Genomic DNA, 26,829 nt, shown 5'->3' with positions numbered 1-26,829 from the left:
GTCTTGGTATGGAACAACACTGCCCCTAACCCATACTCAATGGCATCGACAGTCAAAATAGGAGTTTTGCCAGGAACAAACAATGTTAAAACTGGAGCATTAACTAAATAATCTTTCACTCTTTGGCATGCTCTCTCTTGTTCTTGCCCTCCGGTGAACCTTAAATTCTATTTTAACAGTCTGTTCAAAGCTTCCGTGAAAGTGACAGCATTTTTAGCAAATTTGACATAGTAAATTCTCACCCCAATAAACAATATCAACTGTTCTTTTAAGGTGGCGGTGCTGCTTCAATCACTATCAAACGTGCAGTGCCTGGGTGACCTCTTCAGACAATACATGCCTTAAATATTCAACAGTTCGTACCCTCAATACACACTTGTCGGGTTCGAGTTTTAGTCCTCATGCCCTCAATGGTACTCAACACGTGATCTAATTCATCTGCATGCAGTTTGTTGTTCTCTCTATACAAAATAATTTCGTCCAGTAAAGTCAGGACACCTTTCAACATTTACACCCTCACTATCTGAAGACACGTGGTGCAGAGGTCAGTCCAAAAGGCAATCTTCTTCAAATACCCCTCAGCGCAGTTACCTCACATCCCATTGTCCCAGTTTAGAGGTCAGGCAGCCGCCATTTCAGGGGCCCACATGGGTTCATTTTTAAGTGCGTCACACATACCTAGGCCTAGACTCAAAACACATACAGGCAACTTTTTGGATTATGATTCGTGTTCTGTGTAGACTGTGGGTACATACCTCTGAGTTGTTTGACTCTGTGGTCGCTGTTGTCCTTCCTAGGCACCGTCCGCTGGGACATGTGAGGAGATGGCGGAATCCTCCGGTGTACCGACCGCTGGTGGACCTGTTGACAATGGAGGAGCGACATTTAATCATCACCTACAGGTTCGACCGTGCCACAATCCAGGAACTGTGTGCCCAGTCGGAGCCTGACCTGATGTCAGCAATCCGCCATCCCACAGGAATCCCCCCTCAAGTGCAGGTGCTATCAGTGCTCCATTTCCTTGCAAGTGGGTCATTTCAAACAACAGTGGCCATGGCATCAGGGATGTCCCAGCCTATGTTTTCCAACGTGTTGTCCAGAGTGTTGTCTGCCCTGCTGAAACACATGCGGAGCTACATCGTTTTCCCTCAAGTGGAGGATTTGCCTACAGTGAAAGGTGACTTCTATGCCCTTGGACATATCCCCAACATCATAGGTGCCATTGATGGGACCCATGTAGCTCTGGTCCCCCCCCCCCACAGGAGTGAACAGGTGTACAGGAACCGGAAGAGTTATCATTCAATGAATGTACAGATGGTATGTTTGGCAGACCAGTACATCTCCCAGGTAAATGCTATGTTCCCTGGCTCTGTGCATGACGCCTACATCCTGCAGAATAGCAGCATCCCTTATGGGATGGGTCAACTCCAGAGGCACCGGGTGTGGCTATTAGGGGACTCTGGTTACCCCAACCTGTCATGGCTACTGACCCCAGTGAGGAATCCCAGGACCAGGGCAGAGGAACGCTACAATGAGGCCCATGGGCGGACTAGGAGGGTGATCGAACGCACCTTCGGCCTCCTGAAGGCCAGGTTCAGGTGCCTCCATATGACAGGTGGTTCCCTATTCTACTCACCAAGGAAGGTGTGCCAGATCATCGTGGCCTGCTGTATGCTTCACAACTTGGCTTTGCGACAACAGGTGCCTTTTCTGCAGGAGGATGGTCCAGATGACGGTGTTGTGGCAGCTGTGGAGCCTGTGGACAGTGATGAGGAGGAAGCAGAGGAAGAAGACATTGACAACAGGGACTCAGTTATCCAGCAATATTTCCAGTGACACACAGGTGAGAATACATTCCTGCCTACTACAAGTACTTTCACACTTCTACCTCTATCCTGTCTGTCGATTTCAACCAGTATATGGTAACTGAGTTGTACATTTCCATTACGGTTTCACAGGTGTGGTTTCCAACGTATGTCATCTGCTTAGATTCCTCATGGACTTGAGATGTGTGACATAGGTATGTTGACATTACATTTGAGAACGCATTTTGTCACTGTCATTGCTAATACACATTTTCAAAATCACAGACTGACTCCAGGTTGTTTTGTGCTTCAAGGGTGTTTATTGCAGTGCTAAATATTGGAGGGGGGTTGTAAAATGGTGAGGGGTGATGGTGGAGGAATGTCCATGGCAGAGTCCAGTCTATTAGTCTCACAGGTGCATTGCCCATATGGGCATAGGAAGTGGAGCTGGGGCAGTTCCAATATGGACAGGGTTACAAAGTGGGACAATAGGATGACAATCAGGGTGGTCTTATTTCTTTGCGGGGGTCTTGGCATCGTGCTCTGTCTTGTTCCTGGTTCTCAGGGACCGCTTGCGGGGTGGTTCTCCGTCTGCAGGGGGTGGGGTGCTGGTGTGGTGGTCCTGTGGCGGTGCCTCCTGTCCACTAGCGCCGGCGGAGGTGGTGGGCAGTTAATCGTCCAGGCTAGTGACAGGCGCCCCTTGGAGTGCCAGAGTGTCCCTCCTAGTGTTTAGTATCTCCTTCAGCACCCCTACGATGGTGCCCAGGGCGGTGCTGATGGTTCTGAGTTCCTCCCTGAAACCCAAATACTGTTCCTCCTGCAGGTGCTGGGTCTCCTGAAACTTGGCCAGTACCGTTGCCATCGGCTCCTGGGAGTGGTGGTATGCTCCCATGATGGAGGAGAGGGCCTCGTAGAGAGTGGGTTCCCTAGGCCTGTCCGCCCACTGTCGCACAGCAGCCCTCCCAGTTCCCCTGTGTTCCTGTGCCTCCGTCCCCTGGACCGTGTGCCCACTACCACTGCCCCCAGGTCCCTGTTGTTGTTGGGGTGGTGGGTTATCCTGGGTTCCCTGTAGTTGTGGACACACAGCTGATTGACGTGTCCTGGGGACGGAGGTATGGGCCCGCTGGGTGGGTGCTGTGCTGGTGTTACCAGAGGGTGGAAGGTCTGTGGTGGCCTGTGCCTGTGTGAGGGGAACCGACAGTCCTGAGGCCCACGATGGTCCGGGCTGGTCATCTAGATCCAGGTGGACAGAGCTGCTGTCATCACTGTGGGCCTCTTCTATGGGTGGGGTGGAGATGTCTGGACCCTCCTGTCTGGTGACGTTGGGTAGTGGTCCTGCAGGGGTGGAAAGGCATGATTATTGCATCTGTGTGTTTCATGGTGTGCAATGGGTGGGCGACCGTGTACCCCAGTGCTAGCATTCCTGTGTGTGGGCTTGTGTGATGATGGTTGAGGGGGTTGTTATAGGTATGTGCAGTGGGCATGCTTTAGTGATGGGTGTCAATGCTTTGTTTTTGCATGCAGGGCTTGGTGTTGGGATGGGTGGTTTGTGATATTGGTACATTTGTGAGGAGTTGGAGTGATAGGGGTGGGGGCGAGGGTTGGGGTATGTGATAGCATGCAGGTAGGGTGGGGGATATGATAGTTAAGATTTGACTTACCAGAGTCCATTCCTCCACCGACTCCTGCGAGGCCCTCAGGATGCAGAATAGTCAAGACCTGATCCTCCCATGTTGTTAGTTGTGGGGGAGGAGGTGGGGGTCCGCCGCCAGTCCGCTGTACCGTGATGTTGTGTCTGGAGACCACAGAATGCACCTTCCCCCGTAGGTCGTTCCACCTCTTCCTGATGTCGTCCCGATTTCTTGGGTGCTGTCCCACTGCGTTGACCCTGTCGACTATTCTTCGCCATAGCTCCATCTTCCTAGCTATGGAGGTGTGCTGCACCTGTGAGCCAAATAGCTGTGGCTCTACCCATACGATTTCCTCCACCATGACCCTGAGCTCCTCCTCAGAGAACCTGGGGTGTCTTTGCCGTGCCATGGGGTGGTGTAGGTGATGTGTGGGGTGGTGTATGTGGTGATATGTAGTGGTGTGTGGTGTTTTGTTTGTGGAAGTAGTGTGGGTGATGGTGTTGAGTGCCTATGGCTGCTAGTTTGTGGATGGTGGTGTCTCTCTCTGTGCTTCGTTCTCAATTGTTGTCGTAGGGGTTTGTGGGTGATGTGGGTGTGTGTTTTATATAGTATTGAGTGTGTGGGAGTGGTGTGTGTATGTGTCTCAGGTGTGTGTCTTTCGAATTGTCCAATGTGGCTGTGTTTTGGAGATGTGTGTGTGTTTTGAGTGCGGCGGTGTGAACCGCCAATGGAATACCGCGGTTGAAAGACCGCCGCATGGATTCGTGGGTCGTGATAGCATGGGTGTATTTCTGTTGGCGTGACGGTGGAGGTTTTGTTTTCGCCAGTTTATCACTGACCTTTGGTGTGGCGGACTTGTGTGGGTGTCTGAATTTTGTCGGATTTCGGGATGTGGGTCATAATAGCTGTGGTGGATTTCCGCGGCCACGGCGGTGTGTTGGTGGTCTTCTGCACGGCGGTAAGTAGCTTTTACCGCCAATGTTGTAATGACCCCCATAATGTACAAATTCTAATTGATTCAGGGGCAACAGGAAATTTTGTGGACCAACAAACTGCACTAGACTTGCATATACCCAGTGTTAAGAAAAAGGTTCCAGAAGTTGTGTATGCAGTTGATGGTAGTGAGTTGGCAGGAGGTCCCGTTACTAAACAAACCTCACGAATACAAATGACTGGAAAAGATGATGAGAATCAGAACCACTATAAGATAATTCGCTTTGATATAATCCAAGCACCTCAATATTTTTTTATTTTAGGAATGCCGTGGTTAATGTTACATTATCCATGCACAGACTGGCGCAACCAGGTTTTGCGTTTTTCTTCTTGTGCAAAGAAATGTTTTCAATCAAGATGAAGCAAAGAAGGAAATCTTCAATATTCTATTGCTACGGCAGTTGAGAAGGAAATTAATCTGCCATCACAGTATTCAGAATATACTGATGTTTTCAGTGAAAAGAAAGCGAGCTCATTACCACCTCACAGGCCATACGGTTGTCATATAGACCTTGTACCTGGCGCCAATATACCAAATTGTAGAATCTGTGCACTATCAGAGAAAGAAAATCAAGTCCTATGAGAATACCTTGATCAATGTTTAGCCAACAAGCTAATTCGGCCATCACGATCTCCAGCGGCTTCTCCACTGTTTTTCATACCTAAAGCTAATGGCGATTTGAGGCCTTGTATTGACTTTAGAGCGATAAATAAGATCACAGTTAAAAATAAATATGCACTACCTCTCATACCAGTTTTGTTAGACCAGGTAAAATCTGCCGTTATCTATACCAAACTTGACTTACGAGGTGCTTATCACCTAGTTTGAATTCGAGAGGGAGATGAGTGGAAAACAGCTTTTAAGACTCGTTATGGCCTCTTTGAGTATCTAGTGATACCGTTCGGTCTATGTAATGCCCCAGCAGCCTTTCAATATTTGCTAAACGATGTTCTGAGAGAATATCTAGACACCTCTGTCATCGTTTATATTGATGATATATTGATTTATTCAAACTCTGAAGATATACATGAAGAACATGTTAAAAAAGTATTAAAAACTCCACAAAAACATAATTTGTTTTGTAAGCTAAGTAAATGTGAATTCCATACCAAAGAAGTTGATTTTCTAGGAGTCATTTTAACACCTGACAGCATGCAAATGACTGAAAGAAAACTTCAAGCTGTATCTGAATGGCCCACACCAAAATCAGTACGTGATATTCAATGTTTTGGGGGTTTTGCGAATTTTTATCAATGCTTCATCCATCACTTCTCCCAAAAGGTGGCACCAATCACCAAATTGCTAAGGAAAAAGGCGGTATTCAACTGGTCCCAAGAGACAGAGGGAGCATTTCAAGATTTAAAAAAGGCCTTTACTACCGCTCCCATTTTAGCTCACCCTGATGTGGAGGAACCATTCATCGTGGAAGCCGATGCATCTGATGTTGCTGTTGGGGCCATCCTGACTCAACGTCATTGATAAATTACACCTGATAGCATTTACGTCAAGGAAATTGAAAGAAGCAGAACAGAATTACATCATAGCAGAAAAAGAATTACTAGCAATTCGTAATGCTTTTAAAGAATGGAGACATCATCTATTGAGAGCGAAACACACCATAACTGTATATTCTGACCATAGAAGTTTACAATTTATGAGTTCTGCCAGACTACTAACTCCTAGACAACTAAGATGGATGCAATTCTTTGCAGAATTTGATTTCATAGTGACTGTTAGATCAGGAGTAGATAATCGTAAGGCCGATGCATTATCTAGAAAAGATTCTTCAATCACACCTACTGAACAAAAATCCATGCCTATTATAACGCCTTCAAAAGTGTTGTGTTTAGTAGCTGCCGAGTAATTCTTTGATCTCATTCGTAATCATTTTCACATTACTAACTGGCAAGAGTGGTTACAAGACACCAAGAGGTCTATTCAACGAGGCTTACCTCTACATGAATCTCGAGTATTCCTGCCTACCTAGGTGTTAAGAGAGACAGCATTTCATTGGTTACACAGTCATCCTCTGGCAGGTCACCCAGGTCCTCAAAAAACAATAAAACTCATGAAAAGGTATTTTTGGTGGCCTACATTCGTTCATGACCTTAAGCAAATGCTACAAACATGTGAAGTATGTGCAAGATGCAAAAGCGAACATAGCAAGCCCAAAGGACGACTGATACCTCTACCAGTTCCCAATCATCCATGGGAACATATCTCTATGGATTTTATTACTGGTCTTCCTCAAATAAAACAATTTACAACCATTCTAGTGGTAGTAGACAGCCTTACCAAGTATGCTCACTTCATTGCCTGTAAAGGGCTCCCAACTTCCGACACCTTAGCGACTATCATCTTAGAAAATATAGTTCGTCTTCACGGACTTCCAAGAGTTATCCTCTCTGATAGAGTAACACAATTTTCTGCATGTTTTTGGCAACAATGGTGCAAGGCTTTACGAATTGATTTGACTTTATCTACTAGTTATCATCCACAAACGGATGGTCAAACAGAGAGACTAAACCAAACTCTGAAACAATATTCACGATGTTATGCAACAAAGTCTCCTAAAACCTGGCTGGATCTTTTGTGGCTTGCAGAACTGGCTTATAATATCTCTCACCACTCTTCAATAAACTTAACTCCTTTCTATGGTTTATATGGGCGTCATCCGCACATTTTGCCAGTTACGTGAGCTGCCTCTATTCAAACCACTCCAGCAGTCATGGATATGCTAACACACATGAAAAGGGTACATTCACAATTGCAAACAAATCTTCATCAAGCAAAAAAAATATATAAAATGCAATATGACAAAAAACACCAGCCTGGTCCTCAGTTTACAAACAAAGATAGAGTTTGGTTATCCACGAAAAACTTTGTATTAAAAAATAAAAATATGTTCCATCCAAAATTCATAGGGCCCTATGAAGTACTATGACAAGTAAACCCAGTAACATATAAGCTAAAATTACCATTGTCTTTGAAAATTCTTCCGGTGTTTCACACTTTGCTTCTTAAACCTGCTTCGCCCTCAAGCGTCACACAATCTGCTCCTCTATTAGTCCAAGGTCATTGGGAGTATGAGGTGCGATCTATTTTAGACTCTAAATATAGGGGGTCTTCTCTTTGGTACTTGGTGTCCTGGAAAGGATATGGACCGGTAAATGACTCTTGGGAGCCTGCAAGACATGTTCATGCACTGTCAACACCAGAGCAGTACGCGCTCTATTGGTGACAAAAATGCAAAAACCCAGCACTCTCAAAACAAAGTAATTTATGCATTGTGCTGATATGTTGTGGTTTAACCTTTTCCATTGCAGAGTTCAATCCTGAAAACTTATTTTTAATATGCTTACAAATACTGTTCCTTTGCAATGTATTGCTGCAGGCGTAGGGTGTGGCCCCTTTCCAGGGCCTTCCAGAGACTTTCCCTGCAACATGCCTGGGAGTGGTTCTGGGCTGGGCCAAGACTCTATAAAAGAGAGCCAGCCCAACTCCCAGTGCTCACTATTCAGAGGTCCCGGTGCAGAGCAGCAGCTTCTTCCTGAGCTCCTGTCCCGGCGGCCTATTTGGATCTTCCAGTCTTCTGCCCTTCATCCTTCATTGGTGATCATTGTTCCAGGCGGTAAGACGGTGGTTGGACTGTCCCGACACCGTTATTGAGAATTTTCATATTCTTGATTGAATTCTTAAATGAGTAACAGATTACTTGCGCGCTACCATTTCTTGACATTTATATGGTAGTTTACAAATAGGCAAGACGCGCTATTTTTTTCATAAATGTTTGACTTTGTTATTCATTGCGAGCTACCATTTCTTGACATTGGCAGGGTGGCTTAAGAATCGGCAAGACGCGCGATTCGTTTTATGGTGTTTAAACATTGTTGTCCATTGCGCGCTACTATTTCTTGACATTTAGATGATGTTTTACGAATTGGTAAGACGCGCAACTCGTTTCATGAGGATTTAACTTTGTTGATCATTGCGCTCTACCATTTCTTGACATTTACATGGTGGCTTAAGAATCGGCAAAAGAAGCGCGATTCGTTTCATTGTACTTTGATCTTGTTATTTATTGTGAGCTGTTATTTCTTGACATTTACATCGTGTTTTACGAATCGGCAAGATGCGCAATTCAATTAATGATGATTTGACTTTGATATTCATTGCGTGCTACCATTTCTTGGTATTTTACATGGTAACACTCGAATCGGCAAGACGTACGATTCTCTCCTCAAGTTTATTTCATGTTGTTTATTGTATGCCACTATTCTAAGATATTTATTATGTAATATTCGAGTTGACAAGTTATGTGATTTGTTTCCTGAATCCATATTGTGTTATTCATGGTGCACAATCCTTTTATTGTGTTTACTATTTATATATATATATCTGCAATATGCGCAATTTGTGTTGAAACATTTTAAGAGTACACAGAAGGCCAGAGTTTCTAGATGCAATATTGTATGGTCCTAGTATACATTCTCAAAACAGGATTTATATGACTGGTTTAAAATTTACTCAGAATGTTTTTCGGATTCTCATGTAAAGGAAAGTACTTGAATAAGAAAGTTTTCATTTAATTCATCTTGATTCCCCTACAAGTATCCGGCCATCTTAAAACTTAGTAATTTTAAACTTAACTCTTAGATTGTTCATGTTTCCAGAGTGACTAGGCTTAGAATCATAGTCTAGTATTGATTTCAGGAGATATAATTTTCATATTGTGTGTTCTAACCTTTTTCTTACTACAGGTCTCCTTCCCAGCTGTTCCATTCCTAATCTCCTCTTCCCCTCTTGAACTCTCTCAGTCTCTGTGATTTATCTATCAGAGTCTTGACGTTGTTCAGGGGTGGACGTGTTGGGAACTTGCACACACCCGAGGATCTGGTGACTCTGACATGCACCACGTTTGGTGCGACGATTTCACCTCCTCCATCCTGGTAAACCGGGCCCTGGACCGTGCTTGGGAGAGGGGTGTAATGTCAGGAATAAGGCCGTGCACGGTCTAGGTCCCGCCCGAAACTGCGCTGCGTAGCTCTGCAGCGCTTTATGCACACACTTGTCATCCCCTCTTGTTCCAAAGGTGGCCATCAGCGTTGTCTGCCCTGTGGCAAAGCTCACAGAGCTGTAGGTTCAGGACATTGGTGGACAAGATGCACTTATCAGTGCTAGTCTATTAAGGGACTACAATTCCCATGTTTTTAGAGGCAGCAGCCATCTTGGGGTGTGGCAGGCCTATAAAGCCCAGCCACACCCAAGCACGTTGCTCACTATTTTGAAGACTTCGATGCAGTCAGACCTCGTGGGGGTTCTCTGAAGAAGAGCAGAGTTCCTGCATGGCAGAGTGACATCCAATCGAAGTATCCTTATTTCCGTGGTGAATTAAAAAACGAGTAGGTCGTACTCGTAGCGGTAATGCCTTGATGAATCCAATTTTGGAGGAAGTCATTACTTCCAGAAGTAAAGCCCCGAATAGCACAACGAGCAAAGCGTTTTCAGTTTCCAGAGTACAGCGGCCTTGGCGCGACGATCAAAGGCATTTCAGAGCACAGGTGTAAATCACTCTTTGCACGACAATTCAAGTGCTTCAGTTCACAAATGTAAAGCGCTCTAGGCACGGCAATTCAATCGCTTCAGTCCACGGGTGTAAATCGCTTTTGGCAAGGCAATTCAAGCGCTTCAGTCCACAGGTGTAAAGCGCTCTTGGCACGACAATTCAAGTGCTTCAGTCCACAGGTGTAAAGCGCTCTTGGCATGGCAATTCAAGCGCTTCAGTCCACAGGTGTAAAGCGCTCTTCGCACGGCAATTCAAGCGCTTCAGTCCACAGATGTAAAGCGCTCTTGGCATGGCAATTCAAGCGCTTTAGTCCACAGATGTAAAGCATTCTTGGCACGGCAATCAAAGCGCTTCAGTCCACAGATGTAAAGCGCTCTTGGCACGGCAATTCAAGCGCTTCAGTCCACAGATGTAAAGCGCTCTTGGCACAGCAATCAAAGCGCTTCAATCCACAGATGTAAAGCGCTCTTGGTACGGCAATTCAAGCTTTTCAGTCCACAGAAGTAAAGCGCTCTTGGCGCGGCAATTCTAACACTTCAGTCCACAGATGTAAAGCGCTCTTGGCACGGCAATCAAAGCGCTTCAATCCACAGGAGTAAAAGGCTCTTGGCACAACAATCAAAGTGATTCAGACCACATGAGTAAAGCGCCCCCTTGGAATAACGAGCGTAGCGTTTCAAGCAAGACAAGTAAAAGCGCTTCCTGGTATTATAAGTAAAGTGCTTCAAGTTCAATGAGTAAAAAACTTTTTGCCCTTTATAGTTGTGAATGTGAAAGTATTTTTGGAGATAAGCAAATCATAGTTTTCATTGTTTTTTTGGAAAGTATAATATGTGAAAAGCATATTTAATTCTTTGAGATTTTCTAAATCATGATCAAAGGTTTATGTTATGAATACATAGATGTTACTGGATTGATATTCTGAGGATGATCAAAGTCCAAAGCTCTTGCCATCTCTTGGTTCTGAGGTCGTAATTTATTCTTGTTCCGTGATTCAAAGAAGGGGCTTTGCCCCCATTTCAAAAGGGGTCTCCATCTGATATGGAGACCCATTTAGTCAAGAGTCTATTGATGAGTTATATTTCTATGAATGAATAAGTGCATATTTGTTCTAACCTTTTCTTTTCAGATCTCTCTCCCTGCAGTTCCCTACCCTAATTCCCTTCCCCCCGACTGGCTTCATCATAACTATGCTATAATAGCTTTCTGAGTTGGTGACGCCGGAAGGTGGGCCTTTTGGTCAGCAACGTGCAGATCCCTAGGAAAGGACACTGTGACAAGAGGTCCCTGATGGGCCAGGTTGGTCATCGTGATCGAGGCGTGCAGAGCTGCTGTCATTGCTGTGGGCTTCTACGGGGGGGGAGAACTGGATGTAGCTGGCACCTCCTCTCCGGTGATGTTGAGTAGGGGTCCTGTGGGGATGCAAATGCAGTGTTGGTGTATCTGGGTGGGCCATATTGTGCATGGGTGTGTTTCCCTCTATGATTGTGACTTTCCTGTCAGCTTGGCCTTGTGTGATTGGTGATTTACAGGGCATGCTGTGGTGATGGGTTTCCATGCAGGTCTGTGATGGGGGTCCATGCATTGATGTTGCATGCAGGGTTTGGTATTGGGATTGGTGGGGTGTGATGGTGGGGTATATGTGAGGTGATGTAGTGATGGGAGTGTGGGTAAGGGTGGGGGTCTGTGATGGCATGCAGGTAGGGTGGGGTTTATAATAGTAAAGATATGACTTACCAGAGTCCAGTCCTCCTGCTACTCCTGCAAAGCCCTCAGGACGCATGATCACCAAGACTTGCTCCTCCCATGTTGTTAATTGTGGAGGAGGAGGTGGGGGTCCTCTGTACTGCTACCTGGTGTCTTGCTACCACAGAACGCACCTTTCCCCGTTGGTCGTTCCACCTCTTCCTGATGTTATCCCTGGTTCTTGGGTGCTGTCCCAGGGCATTGACCCTGTCCACTATTCTCCGCCATAGCTCCATCTTCCTAGCTATGGACGTCAGCAGCACCTGTGATCTGAAAAGCTGTGGCTCTACCTGGATGATTTCCTCCAGATTACCCTTAGCTCCTCCTCAGAAAACCTGGGGTGTCTTTGGGTGCCATGGATGTGGTGCGAGTGATATGTGTGAGGATGTGTGGGGTGATGTGTTGTGGTGTATACTGTGATGTGCGTAGATGGTGTATGGGTGATGGTGTACTGTGCCTCTGATTGGGTGGGTGCTCCTGGCTTGTCTCTCTCTCTGTGCTATCTTTTCTTTTGCTGTAAAGGGTTGTGGTTAATGTGGGTGCGTGTTTTATAGTGGTGTGAGTGTGTGGGTGTGGTGTGTGTATATGTGTCAGGTGTGTGTAGTTTGAATTGTCCAATGTGGTATAGTTTTGTAATTGTGTGTGTATTTTGAGCGCAGCGGTGTGTACTGTCAATGGTTTACCGCGTCTGAAAGACCGCTTCGGTGATTTGTGGGTCGTGATACTGTGGGCGTATTCCTGTTGGCGTAATGGTGTGGGTTTTGCTATTGCCAGTTTATCACTGACCTTTGGTCTGGTGGACTTGTGTGGGTGTCTGTATAGTGGCGGATTTCTCTGTATGGGTCATAATACCTGTAGTGGAATACCGCCGCAGTCACGGTGTGTTGGCGGCCGTCAGCACGGCAATAGGAGGCATTTACCGCCACGGTTGTAATGAGGGCCATATTCTTTTGTTGTTTTGGTCTTGTTTGATTTAGATAAATATTGCTATTTTTCTAAACTGGTGTAGTGTCCATTTTGTAGTGTTTTCACTGTAATACTGTGTGTATTGGTAAAAATACTTTACACATTGCTTCTGAGTTAAGCCTGCCTGCCCATGCCCAGCTACCAAGGGGGTGAGTGGGGGTTAACCAGGGGTGTTTCTCCTTTGCCCTGACTAGAGTGAGAGTCCTTGCTTGGACAGGGGGTAAATGGACTTCTAACCAAACATTCCATTTCTAATATGATGTAATGCTGAATGCCAAAAAAACGGGAGGGGACCATGCAACCACCCTCCTTGAGCCCTAACAGGCCCTTGGCACCCCGAGCCAAACCTCATTAAAAAGGTTTGGGGCCCCCCTTCCTAAGCCTACTGTGACCCCAGGTACTCTATCTCTTGAGGTCTGACTTAATTATAGGTGGGTGCCCCGGTGTCCACCTGGGGCACCCACCAAGCAGCAAGTTGGGGGCCGCAGGGAAAGCCCGGGGCCACCATGTCCCCAGCCAGCACCTCACATACTGTAAGAGTCAGCATTTCTCCTGTCCGGCAGGAGCAGCTATTTCTGTATGCTCCCTCTAGATGGGAGCAATGTGTGTTTCATTAACAGGCAGGGAAACAGAAGGTTGCTCCCCCATAGTGGGAGCAATTTCAAAGCTCTCGCAGAGTGAGAGCAGACATGCCTTCCCTGCCTGCACCCCTGCTCAGAGCCAGAGGGAAATGTAAAAATGCCGCAGTCAGGTGAGAGCAAACATATGTTTCCCTTTCCACACTGATGCAGGCAGGGATACTACTGTGTCCCAGGGGTGGGGTCCCTGGGACACAGTCTGTGAGCCGGCCCCCTGGGATGTGGTCGCCGCAGCCTTTATAGGTTCAGGGAGGGGGGGGGGGCCACATGGCCTCCTTGTAAGAAGCTGGCCTGGTGTGTGGTGGGTACCTATGGTACTTTCACCTTATACCAGGTCTAGGTATCCCCTCTAAGTGAAGTGTAGGCAGGGTCTAAAAGCCAGGCTCTCTAGAGGTAGCGTGGATGAGCAGCAATGACATGCAAAGCTCATGCAATACCACTACAGTCACACAGTACTTACACACTAGAAAGAAAGCACTTGGTTGTATAAAAGGTACTTTATTTTTGGAACCCAGAATCAGAAAATAGTAGAGAGGCAACCCTCAATAAAAGGTAAGTAAATACACTGTGTGTGTGTGTGTGTATACATATATATATATATATATATATATATATATATATATATATACACACACACACAAATAAACAGTAAGAGGCATAAAAAGGTCAGAAGACCGTGTAAAATAGCAATAAACAATAGTGGTCTTAGGGGGAGCCAAAACCATTCAGTAAGAAAGTGGAATGTGAACACAGGGCCCCTGTGGTTAGTAAAGCATGTAGAGGGGAGATGGGAGTACTAGGAAACAACACAGGTAAGTAATACAGTACCCCGCCGCGACCAGGAATGCAGGAGTAAAACACTGGATTTCCCCAAAACCACCCCAAAGGATGAAAAGAAGACACAAAGAACAGCCTGCAAGAAATCAACAGTGGATTACCGAAGATGGTGACCTGTGGAGAGAGGGGACCAAGTCCAGAAGTGTCTGTGGAGTACAGGGGGAGTAGGAGATACTACCCACCAGAGGTACCTTTAGGAGTTGGTTGACGAAGAAGGAAGACAGGTCGAAACTGCAGCACAGAAGCTGGTGAAGAGTCCCTGATGCATGCAAAAGGTGTCCCAAGCTGGAAGCTGGATTGCAGATGGGTGTCAGTGAAGGATTTCCACCAACAAGTTTTGGCAAAGGCAAATTCGTGGTTGGAGGAAAAGAGGTGCTGCCAGGGATCAGCAAAGTCCAGGAGGACTCTACCCAGGAGGGGGAGTCACAGGGGACCCTCTGCGTCGCAGAAGGCCCACAGGAGCAGAGGCAGCATGGACAGGTGTCCCACAGGACAGGGACACAGATGTTGCTGAATCAGCCCACGCAGCACCACAGGAGCTGCAGGAGGAAGTGCTGGGGGCTGGAGCTACACGTTGCCTGAAGTTCCCCTTGGAGGTGGCAGCTGCAAAGGACGCAGTGCATGGGGGTGCTGTCTTGGGTGGAGTGGAAAGGACTTACCACCACCAAAGTGCGACAGCTGGTAGAGAGGACCAAGGGAACCGCTTCGGACCACCACCTGTGATGCAGGACCCACACCACTCAGGAGGAGGGGAGATCCACGCAGCCAATTGTCGATGCAGCCAGATACCTGCGGATGCAGAGGAGTGATGCCTTCACCCCAAGGGAGATTCCTTCTTCTTCTTGTGCAGGCGAAGAGTCGCAGTCTTCTGAGGATGCACGGCCCCGGAAATGTTGCAAAGCTGGCAGGAATTCTGGATACAATGTTGCAGTAGAGTCTTCCTTGTGGATCTGCAGCTTGTCGGTTCCTGGAGGGTCCAGTTGCGGTTCTAGAGGCCAGAAGTCAAAGCAGAGGTCGCAGAAGAGTCCTGCTGGAATCTTGCAAGTCAAATCTGAGGACCTACCCCAGAGGGAGACCCTATATAGCCTAAAGAGGGGGCTTGGCCACCTAACCAGGTAACTACTTATCAGAGGGTGCCTCTGATGTCACCTGCCTGGCCACTCAGATACTCCCAGAGTTCCCTCCAACCTTGGACTCAAGATGGCAGAACCCAGGGACTCTCTGGAGGAGCTCTGGGCACCACCCCTGGGATGGTCATGGACAGGAGAGTGGTCACTTCCCTTTCCGTTGTCCAATTTCACAACAGAGCAGGGACTGGGGGGTCCCTGAATCGGTGTGGACTGGTTTATGCATGGAGGGCACCAAATGTGCCCTTCAAAGCAAACCAGTGGCTTGGGGAGGCTACCCTTCCCAAGCCAGTCACACCTATTTCCCAAGGGAGAGGGTGATACCTCCCTCTCGCTAAGGCAATCCTGTTTTCTGCCTTCCTGGGCTTGGTCAGATGAAGCAGCAGGATACTAGCAATGCTGAGGGTCGTCTAAAGAACCCCCAGAGTTCATGGGATCATACTTCCAATACTTGAAACAGTATTGGGATGTGATTCCGACATGTTTGATACCAAACTTGCCCAGATTTGGAGTTACCATTATGTAGCTGTAAATTGGTAGTGACCTATGTCCAGTACACACGTAAAATGGCATCCCCACACTCACAAAGTCCAGGAAAATGGATCTAGAGTTTGGTGGGGCACCTCTGCTAGTGCAGGGGGGCCCTCACACTCAGGTACCTGAACTCTGCCCTCTGGGTTGAGAGGGCCTACCATAGGGGTGACTTATAGTGACCTGGTGTAGTGACCTGTAGTGAAAAACAGGTGCAGGAACCCGTTTCACGCTGGCTGCAATGGCATGCCTGCAGAACCCTTTGCATGAGCTCCCTAAGGGTGTCGGAATAACTGCTGCAGCCCAAAGGGATCCCCTCGAACCCCAATGACCTGGGTACATAGGTACCATATAATAGGGACTTACATGGGGGGGGGGACCAGTATGCCAACTGTGGGGAGAAAAAGTTACCAGCAAACAAATTTAGAGGAGAGAACATAGTCACTGGGGTCCTGCTTAGCAGGTTCCCAGTGATCAGTCAAACACACTGACAAACAAGTAAAACGTGGGGGTAACCAAGCTAGAAAGAGGCTACTTTCCTACACTCCTCTCCGTTTAAAGTTGTGTTTGGCCCTGAGGATGGGGTCCTCAGGGCCTTTTAAGGCTCGGGCGCACAGGTCCCTACTCTTTTTTTAATGCATTCAGCCTCGGGAGGATGGAGTCCTTGGAGCCTTTTTAAGCTTCAGGAGGAGGCCACGCGGCCCCTCCCTATTGATATCTTACATGTCCGAAGGCCCTGGCCCACCCCAGGGGTATCTTTCTGAAACACATGGGAGCCTGCATTTCTTTTTTAATTTTACTACAAATTTGCACATCCTCCACGAATTTGCAGCAACATTTTAACAAAGAGAAAACATTATTACAACACCACCAGTCCTAGAAGCTAATTGCTGAAAAACTACTGAATGGATTTACACCAAATCACAAAAAGCACTCTTTCCCAACCAAGATCTAGATTCTGTCAAATTTGGTGTACATCTGTTCAGTGGTTTTGCTCTGTAGCTGTGTCTAAAGTTCCTATGGAAAGATGAATGGAGGACCCTCCCCTCCCTTTTCTGTGCTCGCTTGACTTTCCAAGAAGGAGCGGAGGTAAAAAAAAAAATATTTGGGAAAGTTTTGTGAAGATTCCTCAAATGACGCCAAAGATAAAAGCAAACAAAATCCTAAGAAAAAACAATACTATTAACTACCCACTGGTGACCATCATTAGGTAATATAAACACACACACACACATATAAACACACACAAATGTAAATATATTTATATGCAATTTTCTAAAAAATAAAAAAGTAGAGTTAAAACAAATGTTAGGCAGTTATTATTTTCAAAGAGCACAATAAAGGCTTGCCGATTATTGTACGTGGAGTAAAGATGTGTATGATTTTCCTTGTGTGTATTCTGAGTGTGTGTGCTCTATGTGTATATGAGCTTGAATACTGAAGCCAGTTGGATCCATTCTGGATGCCCAAGGTTCGGCATGGCACAAGATGGGGGATGAGGACACCTTTTTCTAGACAGTGGAGGTTTACTACTTGTATTTCAGTGTCTGAAGGGTGGCGATCCATACACTAAACTTGCCACTTTTAGAAATTCTATGAAAACTTTGTTCTTCCAGAGCAGTGCCATGTGTTTGATGGTAAGTGTGAGGGGTAGGACTGCAGTTTCTGTTGTGAAGGGGAGGATGTTTCTAGGTCATGCCTGCTCTTTTGTCTGTCCCTAGTTAGTGCGTCAGAAAGGATGATGACAGCTAAGTGCAGAAACCTCGCTCTTTGCTGTGCCCGAGTTGTGGGTTCTTCTTACAGGAGACAGCTCCAGTATTACCTGCAGTGGGAAGCATCATTTTAAACAAAGGCTGTGTGTGGAGCTGCCTTAGGACAATTGAAAAGAGTACCAATACAAACTGGTTCTGAAGTTTGAGACAGTGGATCCACATCCCCAGTCTAGAAAATGTGCATAAAATCAGGAAGCAAACCAAAGTGTGAAGCAAACCACGCCACTTTGTTCCAGTTCCAAGTTCTTCATGAGCGAGTAAAGGAGTGCGCCAGACAGTACACGAAGGACTTCTGTGTGACAAGGACTGTAGTATGCCTGATGGCCTGCCTCCCAGAAGTGAAGGCACATCACTTTAAGTGCACTTTGTGCTGGCGGAGCAGATGATATGTCTAATGTTAAGAAATCTGCCTGTCTGCAGAGAGGTGGAATGAGTGTTCTTGGCCCTACAGGGAGAGACAGTCCATGAAGAAAAGCTTACCATGTTCCTGGCATGAGGAATGTCATAAGAAAGAATACTGCTTGAGAAAGAGAAGCAAGGAGCAACCAGTGCTGCAGTGCCTTTCCGGGTCTCTCATCTCTTTTCATCAAAAACTGCAACTACAATACTGATCGATATCCACCTGACGTTTGCACCTCTTGTTCACTGCTGTAGGCTGTAAGAACTGCAATGCCATCAAAGAAAAGTTGAATAAGCCTAAGTGGAAAGTAACTGCCAGGTGCACACATTCATGTACACTCTTCGAGTTGAGCTGCAACTGCCTCACCATGGAATCTGTGTTCACTAAACCAAGGTGTGATGCAACTGCTTTGCTGCACGACCTCTCTGCACTGGTCAGAGATGGGCCGCAACTGCTTAAGACACTGATATTGCTGTACTAAGGCCCTATCAACCCACAAAGCTGCACTTGTCTCTCCATGTGGATGCCATGCACACCCAAGACGTAATAAGTTGCACCCAGGCTCCCCAATGACCACCAAAGGACCAACATGACATACATCAGGCCTCCATCTGCATTTAGGACTGCAGAGCAGCAATACATTAAACAAAGTAAGAGGACTTGAAACTGCGTCTATCTGCAAACATCACAGGGGTAAGAACGAAGCAGGCTGATTGCACCCAAGCCTAATTCATGCCTCTACTAGACTACTTGAGGACAATAGCAAGAGGGTTGCCAGCATGATGTGAAGGAGGAAAGTGCCATGGAGGGATCATGATCAGGGCTAATACCCAGTATTCACATCCGGAATGCGATTGTGTAGTAGTTATGCTGTGTGATTAAAAGCACTTTATTTTTATGAAAGGCAAACACTGGTCTGGACATCAAGGTACTGTGTCTACTGGTTCATAGCGGAGTTCGGACCTCTAGAGCCCCACACTACTTCCCTGGGAAGTGTTGCCTGATCGCCCTCACTAAGTTTAGAGTCAAGTTTGGAAAGAGTTGCTAGTCCCATGACCTCGACCCAGTGACCTGGTCTGCCCTGTACAAGGTATAAAGAACGTTTTAGAATACACTTCTTGCTGTCAAATGTTGAATGGAGACCATCTACTGCTCCCTAGTACTCATTATAACTCATTCTTTTCACCTGATTTGCGGTTCACTAGTCAACTGGAGGCAAATTGTGGTGGTGTGATAGTAAAAGAGAGGTGGAGTTGGTGGTATGATGGTAGAGGCGGTAACGGAAAGTGATGATAAAGATATAAAAGATATGTCTCTGCATAGAGTTACAGTTATTTAAGAAAACGTCTGGAGTGCTTGATGGTTCATGGCAAACCAAACAAAAGAAGAAAACCAACAATAAATGTAATAGTATCTTTAAACATATATTCCATTCTTCTGCTGGCTTTTAATGAGGAAGAAAAATGCCTTCAATAATATAACTGAAAATTCAACATAAACAGAACTCGAAAAACAATATGTACATTCGCATGCTACATCATATGTCATACACAGGAGCAGAATATCTCAATGGAACATGTTACAGAAGTCACACCCAATCTCTTGATTTCCACTGTGTATATTGGTCAAGGACTAGTAAGTGGCAATGCTCAGCACACAACGTTGTAAGCTGGAAGGCATTATAAAAATATATGAAGGATGACCTTCAGTGTGGGCAATGATGGACGCACTAATGGCAGCCGCCTCCAGCCTTCTGAGATGAAAAGCTCTTGTCGTTTTTTCATCGCTTAATTCAGCCTTATGCTCAGTGGCGGTTTCTGTACATGGGCGTCAGGGCTCCACCCACTTTAAAATCAAAGCAATCGTTTTGACAAGTTAAGTGACGTGACGTCGTCACGTGCTCACTTCAACTGCTCCTGTGTAGGCAGGCGCAAAGTGAGTCCATTTGCCAGGCTGATAATCTCACAGCCCTGAGGCCTGTGAGGTCATCAGCTCAGCAAAGACCCAGCATCAAGGCCTAGTCTCTGATGACGCGGATGCCAAGTTAGCCCCGGGCGTTTTTATTCAAGCCCTGAAGTGCTTACCCTCCACATCAATCAGGGAGTGGAGAGCATTGTCACTCCACCCTTTTCCAACTTGCCAGAGGCAGAGGGCGTGGTTGGGACCTCACCCAGTGACGAGCTGGGAAAGGGTGTGGCAGGCGGGAAGACAGACTCGCATTAATTGTTTCCATGACAAAAACAGTGCATCGAACTGAATGGAGGTATGTGAATATCAATATAGCGATAAAGGTCATTTCAAACATTATTTTCTGTGAGATTGTGCATTAAGTCTCGACGTAGTTGTGCCTTAGTCAGAGATATCATAAACACAGTTACGGATCAGTGCGTAACAAAACTTGTGTGGTGTGGGGGTGGGGGCTGCATAGTATATGCAGGGGTAGGCTTTTGTTGCGCCACTGTCCCTGTTACGGATAAAGAGCTTTGTGAATATTCTGAAGTGTAACACGGCCTATTGTCCGAGGCACTGTACTGCAATAGAAAACGATGAGTGTGCAAAAATAATGTAATTTGCTTCTGAGTAACCAAATGAAAGTATGGAAAAATTTAACAAATCATACATAAATGACACGAAATGCAAAAACAGCAATTGGCAGTATACTTGCATCAAGACACACACCTTCGTCACAGACTCACAAGATCATACTCGCAGACACAAAAATGAATCGTCGCAGACACACAAGTTCCTCCTAGCAGACACAGTACCTAACCCATACAAGTGCACAAATGCATCCGAGTCGTCACAGTAGATAATCATCACATACACACACGATCGCCATCACAAACATACATGTTTGCCCTCATATATTCACCCTCAGAGATACACAAAGTTCGGTCCAACGCAGTCGTGTTCACCCTCACAGTCACGGAGAAGCACACATGCATGAGTTCACTCTAATGGGCCACACGGCTGAGCTGGAGACAGATGCTCATCCTCAACGCACTGCATGGTAATCCTCGCAAGCAGGAGTTCGCCCTCACCCACGCTCCTCTTCACAGATGCTCATAGAAACACGGCAGAAGTGACCGAGTACAGCGCCTGCCTATCTCAAATGTGAAAAGACTGCACTTTAACACTGCACAACCTCGGCGCTGCTGTACACTGCATAGTAGCGTCTCTGGAGGGGGGCAATATGGGGGCCCTGTCCCAACTCTGTTCGTCCTGGCCTCGCCACCACAGCTGCTGAATGTGCTAAGAGGCAACACAGAAAACACACCACACCTTGCCACACACATATATGTGCCCAGCTACCTTTCACTGCGCAGCAATGTTGTTTGCCGAAAAATGTTTGAATCTGAAGTTGTATGCATGTGTGTACAGATACACACAAACATACGTACAAAGTCAGATTTAAACATTGTTGGTTGAATCCTGACAAGTGTATAGCTCTCTACACACATGCATAAATACACGCAGCAGGAATGTATGTGTGTGTTTATACAATACATATCTATATATATATATATATACACACACACATTCTCATCTCCTTTTCATCGCTCAATATGTGCGCCGGGTAACATTTGCTTCTAGAGAAGCCGTGGCGCTGCGCAACCACTGCCATGCTCGAATGCCACAGCACAGCCTCTGCACTAGTATGAGAGTGAACACCGTGAGCACTGTAAAAGTGCATAACCAGTGCACCGTTGGCAGATGACACACACGCACGCTGTGCATACACCATAACCGTCCACTAAGTTCTACTGCACAACATGGAGAAAGAAGGAAATGAAAATAAAAAAACGAAACAAGAGATAAAAGAAACATGTAAGGGAAAAAAAATGAAGGAGGAAATGAATGCAAAAGGCAAGAAAAAGTAAATTAAAACAAAAACAGTAAAAAAAAATTGTCTTAGGCCCATACCACCAGATAATGACAGAAGGGTGCAGTGAGTAATATATCCACTTGCACATGTATTAATGCAGTGGTGCCACGTACCTCAACTCCAGGTACATATATCTTGTCCAGTAAATGGTGGTGCCATTCCACTCTCTCTGGCTCACTTACAAGCAGCTGGTTGCACTGTTATCAGGCACTAGAAGCTGAATTTTACCAGGCAATGGGGGGTCTGAGCTCCACGAGTGGCCTTTTCTTGCTCAGCCCTTAAACACACGCCAACCAATTGTGAATGGAATCAATGGATAAACTAGTGCACTGAGGAAGGATTCGCCCTCACCAAGGAAACACGCCTCCACAGTCAGGGGAGCCGGGACTGTTTAGGCACTGCTGAGAACAGCTATCACTCTCTTACTAGAGTTACTGGAGCAGCTCAAGTGGCGGTCATTTTGTGATCGTTTCTGTCTCAGCTAATTTTGTAAACAGCAAATGTCAGCTTAAATTGTAGCAAACAAGAGTGCGGCGCACATAAAGAGAAAGCGTCACAGCATCACAAATAAATGTGCAATTGTTTGGACAAAATGTGAGACCATCAGCACTATCAACAAAAGATGGCAACAAGCATTTGCAATGCAATGGGTCTGGCATTTTATCGAGTTAGAGCTATTAGCTCCTAACCCAACTTTTCTTGCCACATAAATTGAAAGAAAAGACAATGAGCGCGATCGTGCCATGCAAAACCCAGTGCGATCGCCAGTGCTTAATTTGTAAATAAAAACGTGCTGGTGCCCAAAGCCCTTCTTTTAAACAAGCGGCTGCTGCAATTAAACGTGCGAATATGGAATACTGAGGCGGCGTAATCCTGAAGCCATCTCGGGCCTCTTCAATCCATATAAAGCCACTCCCTGCCCCTTCAGCTCACTCTAGCAGCTTACTACTTTCTCCCTTTGTGACGCTTTTTCGTTTCCCCCTTCCTCCGTCTTTCCCATATGTGTCTTTTACTCGCAGCAAATGCTTGAGGCAGCAGAATAAGCCCCGGCTCTCAAAAATAAGTGCCTGCGCTCAGCACAGGAAACAACAAGCATATATTAAGCACTGGTGATCGTGCTGAAATTGAAAACCAAAAAAAAACGAGCGCGATCACGCTATGTAAAAGTGTGTCTGCTTTTGAGGACTTAAACAGATGGGATGTTTCAGAACTGTCCCCAAAAATTAGGCGCTGACAACCTGCATAATGTGGATGCACGGAGTGCATCTCTGACCTCAGTCAGTCCTCAGCCTTCGTCCGCCTTCTGACTGAATGGAGGTGAGAGAGGGTGTTTGATGACGTCAAGAAAAGCTCTTGGGTCAAAGTCACAAGCTCAGGCCGACCGCAACGGAACGTGAGCCAGCCTCAGGAACCCACCTGCTAAACACAGTACCTTAAATCCAGCGCTGCGTTGCTTTGCATCATTCTTACTCACAGTTCCTTGATGTTGCTGAAAAATGCAGAATGAAAAGCTTTTAACAGTCAAGCTGTTCAGTGGTTTCTGATGTGTATCCAATGGTCTATAGTCTCAAAGATTATATCATATTTCAATTATTCGCAGGCACCAGGGAGGAGGTCAGCAGATAGCTAAACCTCAGGCAGCAGAGAGGAAACCAGCAGAAACATTTTCTCCAGGCACCAGAGAAAATCAGCAGATAGTTTGACAAGTGCCATGAAGCAAATCAGCAGATAGCTTATCATTAGGAACAAGAGAGGAACTCAGCAGAAGGTTGTCTCCAGATTCCTGAGCAGATACTTTATCAGGAGGCATGATTTACTAAATCAGCAGAAAGTTCATCACCTGTTGCTAAAAAGTAACCTGAAGTGCAGTTTCAAGTGGAGGAATTATCTATAATCTAGTTTATCCTTTCTTTGTTTTGTTCATTTAATTGTTTGCAAAAATGAACACGGTAGACAGTTTACTGACAAAACCATTTCTGGGAATGACACCTGAAGACAAACTTCGTGTTAAGGCACTAGGACCAGAGAAACCCGACATACACATTGAGCAGTCTGCAAAAGACCGGGGGAAAGGTTACACACGCAGGTTTACACTAACATGGTTTGATAAAATGGAGTGGCTTACTGCCAGTTCCTCTAATAATGCCTTGTTCTGTTTCACCTGCCTGCTCTTTGGGGGTGAAGTTAGCTGGACTAGAAGAGGAGTTACTGATCTAAAGCATCTAGCAGAAAAAATAAAGAGACACAACTCCAGTGAATCCCACTTGACCAATGTATTAAAGTTATCTTTGTATGGAAAATCAAATATTGCGCTCCAGTTAAATGAAGCCTACTGCAAGGGAGTAATCAAACATAATGAAGAGGTTGATAAGAACCGTTATATATTATCAAAATTGATTGACTGTGTGAAATTTTGTGGAGCCTTTGAATTGGCATTGCGAGGTTGCAAATGCTATAAAGGTGCACTGACATGTTCATCAAAGTTGTCTGAGTGTTGGCTCATTTATGATTGATAAATGATGATATAACAATGTTTGTTTGAGTATGTTGGCACATGTTGACTTATCTACGACTACTAGTAAGATTTTGTGATGGGGCAGGGGTGTCAGATAATATATTTTATATATAAATGGATAAACCCATACATCTTGGAGACAGATTTATTTCTTCTTTGAACCAATAAATATTTAATTTCATTATATAAGTTCTCTAAAGTACTGGGTTACTAAAGTCCTTATTAGAGAAGTACAAAGTATTTAATGTTAACGTATAATATTAAAGTATGCAAATTTACTTTTTGAACAATCAAACCGTCCCTACACAAAGAGTTTTCGGTGATGGATATTTACTTGTTGTGTTTCAACTACCCTGCTCAAAATGTAGTTGACTTTCTATAAGATCAAATTATTATTTTTTTCTTCAAATAAATATTTCTTCTATCGGACTGTGGCCAATTATATCATATGAATATTTGTTTGACCTCATGTGTGCTTGGCTTTGAACAGATGCTTCAGAAAAGAAACAGACATACACTAAAGGTAAGAAAAGCATTTTGTGTGTTGCATGTATATATTTTATCACTCTATTTTTCAGTATTTTTAGTACATGTGAGTTGCCTTTATGCATGATCTTGCGTTTCAGTATGGAAAAACTAAACAATATATTATTGTATGGACTAAGAAGGCATTGACTCTGTTGGAGCATCCTGAATGCCATTTCATCTCTGGCATGCACTGGCTCAATAGACAGCTCCAACCTGTTTATGCAACAGCAACATCATTACAAATGTGATTATTAGCCCCTACCTATGGTATTATTCTCTCTATATCAGCCTGACATATTCACATGGAGAGGAGAACTCATTTCACAAACATGTTGTGAGTGAGATATCAACCCCAAAACGTCTGGATGCTGTACACATTGCTAAAGAAGGAAATTCAGGCTTGCCTACCAAGCCAGGCCAACGAAAGCTATTTTGTTTCTTTTTATTTAAAAAAAATGTATTTCAATTTTGTTAAATAGGATTGGCAGAAGAAATGGAAAATTGCTACTAACCTCCTGAAAAAATGCGCTCGCCCATCCCCCTCGCCGCCAAGCCCAGCCCCACCACTCACAAACCTCACCAGCCGCCACTGCTTATGCTGCAGGAGATCCGTGGATGACAACGACTGCAAATGTCTCACACTTCTAGCTCCAAACACGGCACAGAGAAAAAGCTTAGTTTCAGCTCCAAAGAAACCTCTGTTTCCCGCTCGAGAATTAGGTAGGTGATGAGTTATCACACAGAACATCGTGAGTTCAGAATGATGTGCTCTGATGTGTTACAATGAATGACTCCTTTCCTTTTAAGAAAGGTCTTTATTTCATGCTACGCTATCAAGACAGATGGAAAACCATCTCCTCTTCTCAGACCCTTATGCTAATGCTCAAATCATATAATGCAGTACTGGAAGCATCCCAAGTTCTTTGATCAACGGAGATGAAAGCTATACAAATATTAGTAATTAAGTTAGATTATCAACTGAAGGAATTTAATTGAGTACTAGAAGTGATTCAGGACAGAGCTTCTGAAAGTGAAGACAAGTACAAGACAAGCCCTGACGATATTGTATAACAGACAAAATTTTAAAATCCTTTGGCGTTCAAGAGGACACTGAAGGTTTAGATTAATTTTATTTCACAGTTAATTGAAGCCTCTGCAATGCAAACACAGACAGTGTTAAAAAGGCGATAAGAATTGCATATTAAGTACAGGTTCTAAAAAACCAAATTTAATTACAATTCCTAATTACTTTAATTGTAATCAAGTACAGGTTCTAAAAAACGAAATGTCATTACAATCCTTAGCTTACTTTAAACGTGATTTGTTCTTAAAGTACCAGTGTACCCGTGCTGTGAAAGAAAGCATTACTGTGATTGTGTGCAACCAAACTAGAAGGGCTTATTCATTATAAGCTACTTTATGGTGGGTAAGAGTCTTTTTACTGCAATAGTTGAAAATGTGATGATTTGGGTTTTAAGCCTTGTGTGGTTCCCATTGTAACACTCATTAACAGCTTGTCTACAACTGCACACTCCTAAAAGAATAAAATGGGGGAGCAGCAGTAGCCTGTGCTCTCTGAGAAGTGCTGGACAGATGCACCTCTCATGCAATATGGATTCCTGCTCTTGATGACACCATCTGCATGTTTTATCTGTTGCCTTTACTTGTCATTTGGGCCAGTAGTTCAGAGTAAATTTCGGTTAATTTCGAGTAGCAACTTTCCAGATAGAGTTGTCTCCTGAAGTGGCAGTAGTTATTTATTGGAATCCAATAGTAAGATCTCTTGGCAAACCTGTTTTTATCTTCAAGGAAAGATAGCTGGCACTTGCAGTTATTTATTTATTTATTTATTTATTAAAAACAGCGAATGAAAGAGGCTGATCCCAT

The 26,829-nt window shown here is 45.1% G+C and overlaps 1 protein-coding gene across 2 annotated transcripts in view; it reads right to left on the bottom strand.

Moving 5' to 3' along the window:
• Positions 1–26,829, bottom strand: part of LOC138250115 (uncharacterized) — a 276,374-nt gene that overhangs the window by 25,453 nt on the left and 224,092 nt on the right. The window contains exon 8 of one of the 2 annotated variants that reach the window (XM_069204563.1): positions 23,316–23,388. The exons of the other annotated variant lie outside the window; for it this stretch is intronic. Within the exon in view, the coding sequence (XP_069060664.1) occupies positions 23,366–23,388 (23 nt within the window). The 3' untranslated portion in view covers positions 23,316–23,365. The remainder of the gene's footprint in view (positions 1–23,315; positions 23,389–26,829) is intronic. 2 annotated transcript variants of the gene reach the window in all.

The sequence above is a fragment of the Pleurodeles waltl genome, chromosome 8 (assembly GCF_031143425.1).
Source record: "Pleurodeles waltl isolate 20211129_DDA chromosome 8, aPleWal1.hap1.20221129, whole genome shotgun sequence".
NCBI classification, from domain to species: domain Eukaryota; kingdom Metazoa; phylum Chordata; class Amphibia; order Caudata; family Salamandridae; genus Pleurodeles; species Pleurodeles waltl.
This window is presented reverse-complemented; position numbering and strand designations above follow the sequence as displayed.